This window comes from Schistocerca cancellata, chromosome 5 (assembly GCF_023864275.1).
Source record: "Schistocerca cancellata isolate TAMUIC-IGC-003103 chromosome 5, iqSchCanc2.1, whole genome shotgun sequence".
Classification (NCBI taxonomy): domain Eukaryota; kingdom Metazoa; phylum Arthropoda; class Insecta; order Orthoptera; family Acrididae; genus Schistocerca; species Schistocerca cancellata.
Window position 1 is genome coordinate 580,068,334 of NC_064630.1, and position 17,173 is coordinate 580,085,506.

At 42.1% G+C, this 17,173-nt stretch overlaps 1 protein-coding gene across 1 annotated transcript in view; it reads left to right on the forward strand.

The window, feature by feature from the left end:
- Nucleotides 1–15,238, forward strand: part of LOC126187513 (adipocyte plasma membrane-associated protein Hemomucin-like) — a 123,912-nt gene extending 108,674 nt beyond the window's left edge. The window contains exons 7-8 of the mRNA XM_049928646.1: nucleotides 863–1,075; nucleotides 13,966–15,238. Of these exons, the coding sequence (XP_049784603.1) occupies nucleotides 863–1,075; nucleotides 13,966–13,971 (219 nt within the window). The 3' untranslated portion in view covers nucleotides 13,972–15,238. The remainder of the gene's footprint in view (nucleotides 1–862; nucleotides 1,076–13,965) is intronic.
- Nucleotides 15,239–17,173: the final 1,935 nt, after the last annotated feature.

Consider the following 17,173-nt stretch of genomic DNA (forward strand, 5'->3'; position numbering starts at 1 on the left):
AATTGGTACCGATTGATGTGAGTGCGGATTTTCCAATGCCCATATTCTGTAATTTTGCATACTGACGTATCCTTGGAGATGGAAATGGGCTTAATCTGTCCACAGAATGTTCCACAGCCATTCATTGTCCACTTCTATGTGAGCAAGAAATTACAGAGCAAACATTTGTGTGACTGGCAGGTCTGCTGGAAACAACTCCTGAACATGAGTGATTTTGTATGGACAGCATATATCATGTTTCATAAGATATTATGCACCATGCTCATAGGCATGTCCAATGTTTGGGTAATTCCTCATGCACTGCATGTTTGCACACCACCACTTGATCCCTCCTGTAGTGCTGTGACCACATCTTTGACAGACTTCAGATCAGTTGTTTTCCTCCATTTACCATATCGCACTTGAAGAGAGTCTATCTTTCCAAATTTTATAATAATTTTCTCCAGACCCTTAGCAGTCATTGGACCAATGCCTTTTTTCATATACTTGAGAGTCTAGAACTTCTGCAGGGCTACTGGTGCACAGTCACAATTGTTGTAAAAGAGCTCTACCAGCAGTGCATGATCCTTCTTGGAGACAGTCAGGCTGGGCATCTCAGATGCAAAATGAGGAACAGCCATATGCCCTGTGCCTGTTGGTGCACATATTCTGACTGTTGCGATCCACACGTTGGTCAAATTTTTGTTAAAATTTTTATTGTTCCTTGACATTTCCCCCTGCTTCAATAATATGCTGTTCAAATTTGATGGCACTCTGAGCAGTAGTTTTCTTTCCTGAGTGTTTTGAACCTGGAACTTTAAATATGGACACCCTGTATGTTTCAGGTAATAACTAACACAATAATTGAGACTGTATGTTGCAGCTTGGACATACTGAGACTGTATTCCGAGAGACAATGGCTCGGAGCATGGTAGTTTGGTTGGATGATGAAGGTGGAATCTTAACAAGCCTGCAGTGTCCTTCTGGAACTACACGCTACATTTCAGAAGCCATTGTTGTGGGTAATAATATTTACCTAGCATCACCATTCAACAATTATATTGGACGCCTTCCCACCGAATCTCTGTTATCACAGGTAAACTTCAATCTTCCATCATTCTTTTTATGTAGCTATAAAACTTAACACTGAGACAGCAAAAAATTTTTGTCCCATTGTTATTTTCATCATTTTGCTTTCATGTTAATCAATAAACATGGAAAAGGAGAGGAAAGGAAGGGTGAGGGGGTGAGTGGGGTGTTGGGTGGGGTGGGGGGTGGGAGAGAGCACAAGACTGAAAACCAACTGTAAGTTGAATAAATTATCAATATTCAATATTCACACCATACAGTATTCACTTATTAAATAAATATCTTTACGAAGCATTTAGTAGTCAGTCAGAAAATAGGCTTAATTCAGTATCAGAATACCCATTTTTTTGTTCAGTTTTTTTAACTTGTGTTATATTTTTTAGTGTATTTTCTCTGTGGTTCTCATGCCTCCCATTATTTACATTCTTCATTCAAAGCTAATATAGATACACATAATAAATAAAATCAGTTTGAAACCATGTTATATGTTATATTTCTATAAATAACTTTAGAACAATGTTTTATTTAAAAAGCAACACCTGATTACAAGTCAAAAACATTGTACGTAGGTGGTGTCACACAGCTTTAATGAAGGTTAAGAACTGCAGTATGAAATACACAGCTGTAGCAGTATATTTTATCAAAGATGATCAACTTCAGCCTGGGATCAGATCATCAACAGGCCCAAAAAACATCTAGCTGTCTAGTGCATTTTAACAAGTGAACACAAGTGTCTCTCAGTAATGGAACAGTCTCCAATTGATAACTGTTATTCCAATTGTGTAAATGCATAGCTGAGATGTTTTTTGGACCCAATGATTTTCTGATCCTAGATCAAAGTCAGTCACCTTTAATAACATATACTGATACAACTGTCAAACAATGGAAAAGCCAGGATGGAACGCAAAAATATGTGAGAAGGAAAGCTGCCACTCACCATATAGTGGAGACACTGAGTTGCAGACAATCACAACAAAAAGATTTTCACACTTCAAGCTTCCGCCAGTGACCTTTGTCAACAATAGACACACATGTGCACACACCCACTCACACAAATACAACTCACACATGCAACTGCAGTCTCAGCCAAGGGAAACCACATTGTGAGCACCAGCACCAGTGCATGATGGGAGTGGTGACCGGGTGAGGGAAAGGAGGAGGCTGGGGCAGGGAGGGGGAGGGATAGTATGGTGGGGATGGCGGACAGTGAAGTACTGCAGGTTGGGCGGCAGGCAGGGGAGAGGTGGGGAGGAGGTGGGGAGGGAGGGGAGGGCAAGCAGTGGAAAGGGGAGAAATAGAAGGAAATAAATAAAAAATAATATAATAAAATAAATAAATAAAAGACTGTGTGTGGTCATGGAATGACAGCTGTGTAGAGTTGGAATGGGAGCGGGGAAGGGGCTGGATGGGTGAGGATCGTGACTAATGAAGGTTGAGGACAGGAGGGTTATGGGACCATACGATGTATTGCAGGGAAAGTTCCCATTTGTGCAATTCAGAAAAGCTGGTGTTGGTGGGAAGGATCCATATGGCACAGGCTGTGAAGCAGTCATTGAAATGAAGGATAGCATGTTTGGCAACATGTTCAGCAACAGGGTGGTCCACTTGTTTCTTGGCCACAGTTTGTCGATGGCCATTCATGCAGACAGACAGCTTGTTGGTTGTCATGGCTATATAGAATGCAACACAGTCCACATGACTGTTTTCCAGGTAGCCCTGCCTTTGATGGGATAGGTGATAATAGTGACTCAACTGCAGTAGGTGGTGGTGGGAGGATGTATGGGACAGGCCTTACATCTAGGTCTATTACAGGTTAATGAGCCATGAGGTAAGGGATTGGGAGCAGGGGAGGGGGGGGGGGAGGATAGTGGGCAGGACATTTCTCATTTCAGGACACAATGAGAGGGAATTGAAACCCTGACGGAGAATGTAATTCAGTAACTCCAGTCCTGGGTGATACTGAGTTACGATGGGAGTACACCTCTGTTGGCCAGACGGTGAGCCTTTGGGAGATGGTGGGAGACTAGAAAGATCAAGTGTGGGAGATTTGTTTTTGGACAAGGTTGGGAGGATAATTACGGTCAGTGAAGGCTTCACTGAGACTCTCGGTATATTTTAAGAAGGACTGCACATCACTGCAGATGCAACCACGGGTGGCTAGGCTGTATGGAAGGGACTTCTTGGTATGGAATGGGTGGCAGCTGTTGAAGTGGAGGTATTGCTGGTGGTTAGTAGGTTTGATATGGATGGAGGTACTGACGTAGCCATCTTTGAGGTGGAGGACATTTTCTAGGAAGGTGGCTTGTTGGGTTGAGTAGGACCAGGTGAAGCAAACGGGGGAGAAGTTGTAGAGGTTCTGGAGGAATGTGGATAGGGTGTCCTCACCTTTGACCCAGACAGCAAAGATGTCATCAATGATTCTGAACCAGGTGAGGGGTTTAGGATTTGGGAGTTTAGGAAGGATTCCTCTAGATGGCCCATGAATAGGTTGGTATAGGATGATGCCATGTGGGTGCCCATAGCCATACCCTGGATTTGTTCGTAGGTAATGCCTTCATAGGAGAAGTAATTGTGGGTGAGGATATAGTTGGTTATGGCGACTAGGAAGGAAGTTGTTGGTTTGGAATTCATTGGGTGTTGAGAAAGGTGATGTTCAATAGTGGTAAGCCCATGGGCACTAGGAATGTTAGTGTACAGGGGGTGGCATCAATAGTGAGACGCAGGGCACTGTGTGATAAAGGGACAGGAACTGTGGAGAGTTGGTGGGGGAAATGGTGGGTATCTTTTATATAGTAGGGTAGGTACCGGGTAATAGGTTGAAGGTGTTGGTCTACAAGAGCAGAGGTTCTGTCAGTGGGGGCACAGTAACCAGCCACAATGGGGCATCCTGGGTGGTTAGGTTCATGGACTTTAGGAAGCATGTAGAAGGTACAAGTGCAGGGAGCAGTACGGGTGAGTAGAAAGATGGACTCCAAGGGGGGATTCTAGGATAGGCCTAAGGATTTGAGCAGTGACTGGAGATCCTGTTGGGTTACTGTATTGGTGTCACTGTGGCAAGATTTGTAGGTGGAAGTACCTGACAGCTGGCACAGTCCCTCCAAAAGGTAATTCTTGCAGTTCAGAACAACAGTGGTGGAGCCTCTGTCCGCAGGTAGGATTATAATGTCAGTATCAGTCTTTAGATGGTGGACTGTGGTTCTTTCAGGAGATGAAGGATTAGACAGCATGTTGAAGGATCTGGGGAATGATAGTGATGCAAGGTTGGAGGTTAAGAAAATCTTGAAAGTTAACAGGGGGTGGTTTGGGGGCAGTGGGGGTGGATCACGGTTGGATGGAGGAGTGACCTGAGTTAGTCAAGGTTCAATATTGGTCTTGTGTTGAGTCTGATAGGGTTGGTGGTGAAAAAGTGTTTCCACTGTAGGGACCAGGATAAGGAGAGAAGGTCTTTAACAAGTCCTGCATGATTGAATTTGGGAGTGGGGCAAAAGGTGAGAGGCCTTTGGAAAGGACCGATATTTCTGTGAGGCTAAGGCTTCTGGAGGAAAGGTTCATGACTGTGTTGTGGGTTTGTTTAGGTTCTGGATTCTGCGTCGTGATGGGAGGGAGCTTTGGAGGGTGGGGTAAGTGTACTAGACCTGCGAGACAGGGTTTGTCAGCTATGAGGGGCATGGGGAAGGTTTTGAGGTTGTTGTAGAGGTGGTGGACAGTGGCACTCCTTGATAGGAGTAGGAAGTGAGCCGGATGGAGAGCTTTCTGAGGTGGCGTCATGCATATTGCTGAAGTTCCTGCAGGGCAAGAGTTTCAGTGTGTGTTATGGGTTCCAGGAATTTGGGATTGCATGCAGGACAATCTTGCAGATGGAGAGAATCTACTGCAAGAAGGTTTGGGCTTCATTGGTATGGTTTTGCAGGACTATGTTGGTGAGGGCTAAGGATTCGCAGAATTTGAACAGGTGGAGGTCATTGTGGAAAGAGGGGTGGCACACAGAGGTTGGTGATTTGATGGTAAGGCCATTAGGGGGGATTCCATGAGCCAAGCAACAATGCAGGAACAGTATGTGGGGCTGGGATCTGGCTAGGGATAATGAGACTTTTCTGTATTGATGCAGATGGAAGAGCAAGGATCCATGGTGCTGGAAAAATGTGAAAAATTACATAAATAATGTAGAATAACGTCTGAAAAATTTCACAAAAATACACCCAAATACCTGTAAAAATATACGAAAAAGATGAAATGGATGCAAAAGGGGGAAACAATAAGAAATCTGAGGGAGTTGACGATTGAGAAACGGGAAAACTCGATAAAAATTGGGGAGAAGTCATAAGGATCTAAGTGAAGAATAACTGATAATATATATACTTATAATAGAATAATAGAAGGAAACATTGCACGTAGGAAAAATATACCTAAAACAAAGATGATGTGACTTACCAAATGAAAGTGCTGGCAGGTCGACAGACACACAAAGGAACACAAACATACACACAAAATTCAAGCTTTCGCAACAAACTGTTGCCTCATCAGGAAAGAGGGAAGGAGAGGGAAAGACGAAAGGATGTGGGTTTCCTTTCGTCTTTCCCTCTCCTTCCCTCTTTCCTGATGAGGCAACAGTTTGTTGCGAAAGCTTAAATTTTGTGTGTATGTTTGTGTTCGTTTGTGTGTCTGTCGACCTGCCAGCACTTTGAAATATGTCTGCTTGTGTCTGTATATGTGTGGATGGATATGTGTGTGTGTGCGAGTGTATACCCGTCCCTTTTTCCCCCTAAGGTAAGTCTTTCCACTCCCGGGACTGGAATGACTCCTTACCCTCTCCCTTAAAACCCACATCCTTTCGTCTTTCCCTCTCCTTCCCTCTTTCCTGATGAGGCAACAGTTTGTTGCGAAAGCTTGAATTTTGTGTGTATGGTTGTGTTCCTTTGTGTGTCTGTCGACCTGCCAGCACTTTCATTTGGTAAGTCACATCATCTTTGGTTTTATATATATATATATATATATATATATATATATATATATATATATATATATATATATATATATATATAGACACACACACTCCTGGAAATGGAAAAAAGAACACATTGACACCGGTGTGTCAGACCCACCATCGAGAGGACTGTACAAGCAATGATCACACGCACGGCACAGCGGACACACCAGGAACCGCGGTGTTGGCCGTCAAATGGCGCTAGCTGCGCAGCATTTGTGCACCACCGCCGTCAGTGTCAGCCAGTTTGCCGTGGCATACGGAGCTCCATCGCAGTCTTTAACACTGGTAGCATGCCGCGACAGCGTGGACGTGAACCGTATGTGCAGTTGACGGACTTTGAGCGAGGGCGTATAGTGGGCATGCGGGAGGCCGGGTGGACGTACCGCCGAATTGCTCAACACGTGGGGCGTGAGGTCTCCACAGTACATCGATGTTGTCGCCAGTGGTCGGCGGAAGGTGCACGTGCCCGTCGACCTGGGACCGGACCGCAGCGACGCACGGATGCACGCCAAGACCGTAGGATCCTACGCAGTGCCGTAGGGGACCACACCGCCACTTCCCAGCAAATTAGGGACACTGTTGCTCCTGGGGTATCGGCGAGGACCATTCGCAACCGTCTCCATGAAGCTGGGCTACGGTCCCGCACACCGTTAGGCCGTCTTCCGCTCACGCCCCAACATCGTGCAGCCCGCCTCCAGTAGTGTCGCGACAGGCGTGAATGGAGGGACGAATGGAGACGTGTCGTCTTCAGCGATGAGAGTCGCTTCTGCCTTGGTGCCAATGATGGTCGTATGCGTGTTTGGCGCCGTGCAGGTGAGCGCCACAATCAGGACTGCATACGATCGAGGCACACAGGGCCAACACCCGGCATCATGGTGTGGGGAGCGATCTCCTACACTGGCCGTACACCACTGGTGATCATCGAGGGGACACTGAATAGTGCACGGTACATCCAAACCGTCATCAAACCCATCGTTCTACCATTCCTAGACCGGCAAGGGAACTTGCTGTTCCAACAGGACAATGCACGTCCGCATGTATCCCGTGCCACCCAACGTGCTCTAGAAGGTGTAAGTCAACTACCCTGGCCAGCAAGATCTCTGGATCTGTCCCCCATTGAGCATGTTTGGGACTGGATGAAGCGTCGTCTCACGCGGTCTGCACGTCCAGCACGAACGCTGGTCCAACTGAGGCACCAGGTGGAAATGGCATGGCAAGCCGTTCCACAGGACTACATCCAGCATCTCTACGATTGTCTCCATGGGAGAATAGCAGCCTGCATTGGTGCGAAAGGTGGATATACACTGTACTAGTGCCGACATTGTGCATGCTCTGTTGCCTGTGTCTATGTGCCTGCGGTTCTGTCAGTGTGATCATGTGATGTATCTGACCCCAGGAATGTGTCAATAAAGTTTCCCCTTCCTGGGACAATGAATTCACGGTGTTCTTATTTCAATTTCCAGGAGTGTATATATATATATATATATATATATATATATATATATATATATATATATATATATATATAACTGTGGTTAGCAGGTCTGAGGGTGAATAAGTGTGAAGAAGGGGGGCAGCAGATGTGACTGGATGGTGGAATTAGTGGGTATGAATTGGGATAGAATGGAGAAGGTGTCTGGGATGGGGAACGGTTCGTAGGATGAGAAACAATATCATGTGGCACTGGAATGGTGCAGGAATAAACACGCAAAAATACATGAAACGGTGCAGGGAGATTAATCAATTTGAAAGTATAGCATTAATTATTCCAGTGGGAGTTATTGCCTAACTCAGTCCACTCCTCCATCCAACCATTATCCAACACCACTGACCCCAAACCACCCCCTGTTAACTTTCCAGAGTTTCTTAACCTCAAACCTTGCCTCGCTATCATTCCCCAAATCCCTCAACATGCAGACTAACCTTGCATCCACAGAAAGATCCACAGTTCACCATCTAATAACTGATCCTGGCATTATAATCCTACCTGCAGACAAAGGCTCCACCACTGTTGTTCTGAACTGCAAGGATTACCTGGCAGAAGGACTCCACCAGTTGTCAGATACTTCCACATACAAACCTTGCCACAGTGACTCCATTCCAGTAACCAAGCAGGATCTCCAGTCACTAATCAAATCATTAGGCCCATCCCAGAACCTCTCCCCAGAGTTCATCTCTCTACTCACCCCTACCACTCCCTGCACTCGTACCTTCTACATGCTTCCTGAAGTCCATAAACCTAACCACCCAGGATGCCCCATGGTGGCTGGTTACTATGCCCCCACCGACAGAACCTCTGCTCTTGTAGACCAACACCTGTAGCCAATTACCCGGTACCTTCCCTCCTATATAAAAGATACCAACCATTTCCTCCACCAATTCTCCACAGTTTCTGTCCCTTTACCAAACAGTGGCCTGCTTGTCACTGTTGATGTCACCTCCCTGTACACTAATATTCCTAACATCCATGCCCTTACCGCTATTGAACACTACCTTTCTCAACACCCGATGAATTCAAAACCAACAACTTCCTTCCTAGTCGCCATAACCAACTATATCCTCACCCACAATTACTTCTCCCATGAAGGCATCATCCTATGCCAACCTATTCATGGGCCATCTAGAGGAATCCTTTCTCAACACCCAGAGTCCTAAACCACTCACCTGGTTCAGATTCATTGATGACATCTTTGCTATCTGGATCAAAGGTGAGGATGCCCTATCCACATTCCTCCAGAACCTCTACAACTTCTCCCTCTTTTGCTTCACCTGGTCCTACTCAAGCCAACAAGCCACCTTCCTAGATGTTGACCTCCACCTTAAAGATGGCTACATCAGTACCTCCGTCCATATCAAACCTACTAACCACTGGAAATACCTCCACTTCAACAGCTGCCACCCATTCCATACCAGGAAGTCCCTTCCACACTGCCTAGCCAGCTGTGGTTGCTGAATCTGCAGCAACAAGCAGTCCCTCTCGAAATATACTGAGGCTCTCATTGAAGCCTTCACTAACTGTAATTATCCTCTCAACCTTGTACAAAAACAAATCTCCCATGCCTTATCTTTCTAGTCTCTCACCGTCTCCCAACGCTCCACCATCTGGCCACAGAGGAGCATTCCCCTCATAACTCAGTACCACCCAGGACTGAAGCTACTGAATTACATTCTCAAACATGGTTTTGATTCCCTCTCGTCGCGCCCTGAAATGAGAAATGTCCTGCCCACTATCCTTCCCACCCCTCCCACAGTGGTATTCTGCTCTCCACTGGACCTACACAATATACTCAGCCATCCTTACACAACCCCTGCTCCCAATTCCTTACCTCTTGGCTCATACCCCTGTAATAGACCTAGATGCAAGACCTGTCCCATACATCCTCCCACCATCACCTACTCCATTCCAGTCACTAACATCACCTACCCCATCAAAGGCAGGGCTACCTGGAAAACAGTCATGTGGTCTACAATCTAAGCTACAAATACTGTGCTGCATTCTATGTAGGCATGACAACCAACAACTTGTCTGTCCGCATGAATGGCCACTGACAAACTGTCACCAAGAAACATGTGGACCACGCTGTTGCTGAACACACCACCAAACATGACACCCCTCATTTTAATGACTGCTTCACAGCCTGTTCCATACGGATCCTTCCCACCAACACCAGCTTTTCTGAATTGCGCACATGGGAACTTTCCCATCAATACATCCTATGTTTCCATAACCCTCCTGACCTCAACCTTCGTTAGTCGCTGTCCTCACCCATCCAGCCCCTTCCCTGCTCCCATTACAGCTCTACACAGCTGTCATTTCACCTCCACACACATTTTTTTAATTTATTTATTGTTTATTTTATTTTATTTATTTATATTTCTTTCCTTTTCTCCTACTCCCTCTCCCCCTCCCCACCTCTCCCCTGCTCGCTACCCAACCTGCAGCCCTTCACTGTCCACCATCACCACCATACATCCCCCCCCCTCCCCGTTGCCACTTCCATCATGCTCCAGTGCTGCTACTCACAGTGTAGTTTTAGTAGCTTGAGACTGCAGTCATGTGTGTGAGTTGTGTTTGCATGAGTGTGTGTGCACATGTGAGTCTGTTGTTGACAAAGGCCATTGACCAGAAGCTTTAAGTGTGACAATCTTTTTGTTGTGCCTATCTGAAACTCAGCATCTCCACTGTATGGTGACTGATACAACTGTGTAGTTCATAATGCAGTTCTTAACTCTTTCAGGTCCACTTTCAATTTTCTGCTATGGCTCTTATGTTGGACAATGTTTGACATGTATGCATTATTGTGAAATAAGTAAGAGCTGGGGAGAATGTATTCAGTAGAAAAATTGACTTTGAAAGGGTTAACCTTGATTACAAGTCTTTTCCTTGGTCAAATGACTTGTTGCACAGTATTTAATGATCTTGGAAAAAGTATTGAGACAGATGGAAACAAAATCTTAAGGATAGTGAGATATTTTTTACTTGAAACAGACTGTACACAATGATTTTCTTACTTGGAAGTTGGCATGATGACAAGGGAGAAGGGTAGAGGGTTGAGTTTGACCTCTGGAGCTCAGATTGCAATCTAAACATCTGCATGTCCAGCCTACATCTCAATCTATAATTACATACTACAAACCACAGTTAAGTGCATTACACAGCATGCTTCTCACTGTACCTCTTATAAATGATTCTTAACACTCCATTCACATATGGAATGTGGAAAGAATGTCTGCTTAAATGCCTGTGTGTGTACTGTGATTGTCTTCATAGTCGCTGTGGGAGCAATACATAGGGAGCTGTAGCACATTCCTAGTTTCCTCACTTTTTTGTTATTCTGGATTATGATATAGCCAGTCCGACAGATCACTATAAGGCTGTGTATGAATTGAAAGAAAGGTTGGTTTATTGTTGCTCTATTCAGTTATTAGAGTAGTGCTTGAAAAGAGGATTGAAATGTTATTGATATGTATAACAGTGACATGTTAGATAATATAATGGAAAAATGAATCTCTGAGAGCAGACTCAAGGTGCCAACTTAAATAACTCCATTTCAGTTCCTAAATACAATTTTTGAGCAAAAAACTGAGAACCATTTTTCCAAACATCTCTGATGCTGTAAGACCAGTTTGTTCCTAGCCAGGATCTGTGGCTGAACTGAAAGATCATTTAGCACCTTGGAAACAATAAAGAATGTTCTACAATGCACAGTATGCAAAATGTATAACAAGAGTTAAGATTACTTGACATGGCAATCACTTTGGTTCAACAATTAAACTTAATTGGTATATGCAACATGCTTGAAAAATAAAATAAAATAAACATTTTGTGAGCTTCACCATCTGTTACAAATGTAGCTCTGTTATATTCCGTTACAACAGTGTTTGTTATGTGTTATGATATGTAAGGAAATGCATATCACTAAATAATAATATGGAATGCAGAACAGCATCTACATACTTTTCTAATGTAGCAGTTATTTGCAGTGTATGTATTGCTGTATTCAAATAATAATACTATGTAATAAAAAAAGAATTTCATTGGTCATAATTACAAGCCTTCAAAAAATTAACAGAGATATGTAGTACCACTTTTGTAGTCAAGTCAGAGAGACTGACAAGACCTGTCACAGGCCCATCCTGGCTCTCAGCAGACCTACTAGGAACTTTTACTTTTTAAAAAAAGAAGCTAGATCTTAGGCTATTACAGATTATTTTTTTCATCACGTCAGCACTCTCACATAAATTTGTTTTCAACAATTCTTTTCACACAGAGAGATAACAATAACATACAGTGCAGTATGACTTGCCTCCAGCATATGTGCAGTGGCTTTCATTGTAGCTAACGAAAACGGCTTTGAATAATATGGATAAGATAATGCATGGGCAACCTCACAAACATTACTACAAATTGGAAATACAATACTGTATTTTACAGACTATAAGACAGTAAGGACTGTAACACACACCTTAATTTTAACTAATTTTTTTAAATAACATTTTTACCATTTTTTCTTGGTAGATTGCAAAGCCAGACTACAAAATAATTCTTAGTTTATAAAATTAAATTGACCTTCAAAATCCCTGAAAATCATCATGTGAACTTTCTTCTTCTTCTTCCCCTTCGTCGTCATCATTGTCCTCTTCACATGTAAGATGGTCTTCCCTGCCATCAAGAGCATTACTTATGCCGCACTTCTTGGAAGATTTAGCAAAATTGTCTTCTCTCACTCTGGATCATAAGTGTTTTATCACTCAAATATATATTTGATTGTATGTTGTTTTAAAGCTCCCTTTGGTGTGAATTCATGTTGTGATTCATCCGTCATCCCTATGTTCCATTCCTCTCTCATATACACTTTAAATGGTTTATTTATTGAGACATCAAGAGATTGCAATTGTGAAAGAAGTCCTCCAAGAATAACAGTAAGCTCTGTATTTCCCCATCTCAGTTTCTCTTCCACATAATTTTTCAAATGAATGCTAAACTGATGCAGCACAAGAAGAGAACTCGTCTTCAATAACACACCTTTTCTTCTCTCCCACACTCTGTTAAGCCATAATTTCATACCAACCTTGTCCATCCAACCCTTCTCATGTATATGAATGAACAACACCTGGTGGTATTTCAGAAGGTTTTGGCATTGTTTTGCACTTGAAAATGACCACTGTATTAAGTTTAGTAGGATCAGCACAACGTGAAAGGACAACAGCGTAGAGCATTTTCCCATGTCCACTTGTTTTAATAGTTACAGTTTTTAGCACCTTTCATGGCAACAGTTCTTTACTCAGCATATCAAATATCAGAGGAGTTTTGTCCATATTTGGTATTTGGCTTAGTTCCACACTGGTATAATTTTGATGTTGAATAATAAAGTGATGGAAAGATAATATTTTCTTTTTGTACTCTTGTGGCATTTTCCTGAGATATTTTGGTTTTGGTTTGCATGCCAAGTCCATGACACTTCATAAACCTGTAGCACCATCAACTCCACCCTTAAAGTCTGTTAAGTCCAACTGTAGTGTAAGATAAGTGTGTATTTTAATCATTTTTGTATTCATTCCAGTGTTATTCTGATGGTGTCCTTGAATCCATTTCAATATGTTATCTTATAGTTTTGGCCATTTTGCATTCAGTCCTCTATTTACACATTTAGTCCTCCTCATTTTTTTCAATTCTTCCTTTGTTAGCCAACTAATCACGAATGGTTTTCTCTGCTCGTGGAGGCCAAAATGCTGCCCAGCTGCTCTGTTTCCATGTTCTTCTGCATATGCTATTACTTATAATTTATAGCCTGCATCATATGAATACCTTTTTACTTTTTTCCATTAAGAAACTAGCTACTAACAAAAATATTGTACTGTTATCGATAACACAAATCACTTTCAATTCACTGGCATTGTAGACTGCAATGACACATCTTGGGCTAGACGATGTTCTGGGTTTGTGATGGTAAGGCAGGAGGCAGGCAGTGTTAGCGAGCTTGTGAATCCCCACAACTCATGTTCATCACATTGGTGTACTGCTGCTGCATTAAGTATGTGGGACTAAATATGTGGGATAGAATGCATTTAACTTCTCAAGGAACAGTAAGCAGTTGAAATTATAAGCAGGTAAGTACACCTTCCTAGTTAGTTGTATCTGCTGTGAAAATATGATTCTGAAAATAACTTGGGGGGAGGGGGGGGGAGGGGTTAAAATAAAATAACACTGTTTCTACTGTTCTATGCCCTATCACACAGGTAAGTTTACATATCCATTCAAAAAGCTATGATGTTGATTGTTCTTTGAGAATAAAATGATAAATCTTAGGCACTTATGCGGTTTCATCTTTAAGAACTTTCCTTGGCTGTCATCTAAATCAGTGTCATTGTGTAGAAGATTTCTTTTTAATTCCAAATTTTCATTTCAGCTCTGATGATATACAACTATTCTCAAGAATAAAAACTCTGCTCAGTGTATTGACAAGCTAAAATAAATAGAACATTGCTGCATATGTGGGGTCATTGCATCTCCTTGGAAAGGAGCAGCAAAAATGATGGTGCAATACTATCATTTGAGATGTTCACTTGCTCAATATACCCCAAGGACGTCAAGACATTTAGTCATCTTGCCATAGGTGATAGTGTGCATAGTGTCTGGCCATGTACTGAACAGCATTTCAGAAGTGTGGGTTCAAGTGGAACCACAGACTAGAACTGATAACTTATCTAATTTGATTTGGAACATTTCACATACTTAAATGATTTTGCCATCACAGTACATACAGCATAGGCTTGGGCAAATTTATATTACAGTTACTGTTGCAAAATGATCAGTGCCATAAGCTGTTTACAACCAGCTGTGCTGAATATTTTTGTTTGAGAAATCATGTGCTGGTGATAATATTTTAGAATGTAATATAAGTAGCCAGAACTTATATGTGAGTGTTGGGACTCACAGGTAATCTTATGTGACAGCTATGAGTCTGCAACTAAAATAATTGTAATACATTTCTTTGTGTTATCATTTTGTAAAACTTTTTATCAAGACTTTAGAGTGCTTATAAAGTACAAATACTGTTTATGTAATACAGCTTCTTTGTAGTGTAATAGAATACATAGTTCTGAATTTTGTCATTTTGATGTCTATCTTTTTTACAATGAACTGCTTTTCATAATGTTGCAGTTTCAGTGAGGTACTAATTGTAAGATAACATGTACTTACCATGCCTGTGAAAATATTTATTGCTGCTGCAACTATAAATCTTCAGTGGAATGCAGAATTCCACCAAGGTATGAATAGTATGCAGAAAACACTTCATTTATGAATCACATGATAGCATAACTATGGTCATATTCATTTAAGAAAAAAAAATCATGATGTTGGTATCATAGCATCGTGACAATGTAAGTTCAGAACATTTTTAACAGTGCCTGCAGATTTCTTTATGACAACAACTCGATGTTTTTGAAAATATGAACTTTGTTAAGCACATCTTTACTAATAGAGTTCACAAAGATTGTGCTATTAAGCCCCAATCCTCCAAACAAGTATTTTAAATGAATAATAAATAAATTCATGAAAAAAGTATGATCACATAAGCTCAATAGTACAGTGTGTCCACATTAATTGTCCTTGATTTTCAAATGCAATTAAAAACAAAAAAAACTATGAGACATAGATACCCCCAGTTTACAGCATCATGTAAACTGACAAAAAGTTTTGTACAAAAAATTAGAACACTTGCTCATGGGCTCCTTTCATAACCTGTAAAATGTCTAGATGATACTCTATCTCAGCCTATGTGTGTACAGGCATGTCTAGGGTGCTGGAGGCTACTGCATCCCCTGTTCATTTGCAGAGATTGACATAGTCACACATAGGTGAGGCATACACAGCATTTATCATATAACCCACAGGAAGAAATCCAAATGGGTTATACATGGAGATCACTTTGGCTGCTAGATAGGGCTATCATGTCCTATCTGTCGCTGTGGAAATGTTCGGTTCAGGAAGTCTTGAACATGTAAACTCCAGTGCAGTAGTGCACCATCCTGATGGAAAACTATATTTGATGGGAAAGAATCTGAGGGACACAAAATTGTTAAAGTATGTACAGCTAAACAGTTCCTGTTTCTGTTTGCTCGATGAAGAAAATTGGTACAACTAAGCTATCTTTCACCACATCAACAAAAGTACTGCATCACCCCAATATATCATGCAAGTGTGTTGCTATTACAACTGTGCCTCTACCAATTGGTAGGTCACCTCTGACAATGTTTGTAAACATATACACTATTACAATGAATGCTAGCTATGAGTAGAATGCTGCTCTCTAATGGATAGCAGCATTTCAGTTAAATGTGAAGCACCCGCAGGGGCAAATTAGAAGGCTCTGTGGAACATTAGGGTGAATATCCATCATGCCATGAAGGACATTCGTGACGAATGGTTGGGTCTGTATCATCAAGTTACACCCAGAAGGCTCGTCAAGTAGGGAAGTTGTTCGATGTGTGCACCAGTGTCAAAGTGAAGCGTTGTGGACAGATAATCAGTTTCAATTGACATATGGTGTTGAGGACTTACACTGTATAGGCTGTCCACATTCGTTAGACACACAGGATGATTGATATCTATGACTTCTGAGTCAAAGAAACTGAGGACTGAGTGCTCCAGGACTAAATTTGGCATTCAAATAGGCTCCAGGATATCATATATTGCATTAAACTGTTAGGAGATGATTGCATGTTGTGAATCTCCATTCCAAGCAACCACTGTAAACTCCAATTTATACACGATAGCACCACGGTACAGATGGGAAAGAAATCGTGCAGAATGGACACCACAGGATTGGTGTCAGGTGATGTTCATGGAGGAAATTCACATCTGTTTGTACCCTGATAACTGCAGACAATGTTTTTGGATAAAACCCAGTAATATTAAATGGCTCTGACACAGAGTCCCACATGTGCAACAAGGTGGTGGTGGTGGTGGAATGATGCTCTAGTGCGGCATTACATGGGGCCACCTTGCACCTTTAGTGGTTGTTGAGGGCAGACTCATGGTACTGAGATGAATAGAGTGGCCTTTCTGTCACCTGGACATAAACTCAATCAATTACATGTGGGATCGGTTGAAACAAGCTGTATTCAGAAATTGACAATGACAATGACTACATGCTCTGTGCGATTTAGGCAGATCGCAATTGAAAAATTGGACAATTTAGACATGGGCTGGCTTGATGGTCTCATTGATGGTATGCAACAAGGACATCAAGCTTGCACCTGAGCAAGGGAATGTTCCACCACATTTTGACATTGCTTAGGAGTGCCATGAGAGGCACACCATGAGAACAGACAATTTTGTCTTTACACAAATGTTTGTCTTTTTTATTTGGTGATCTGGACAAATTGTAAATGAATATGAACACTTGTATCAGAGCTAATTTTTTGTTTTCTACGTAATGAATTTTTAAATAAAGGAGTGATGCAAAACTTCCATTGGTATTTGGTGTTTTGCCCTATCTGGTCCAACAACTCAATAGCAGCTTTGTGGTGAAGCTGCAAGTCATTTTGCTTCAGTTCATGCGCAATTTGAAATTTGTAAGCAAGCAAATTAGTTTATGCAACACCTTGGGA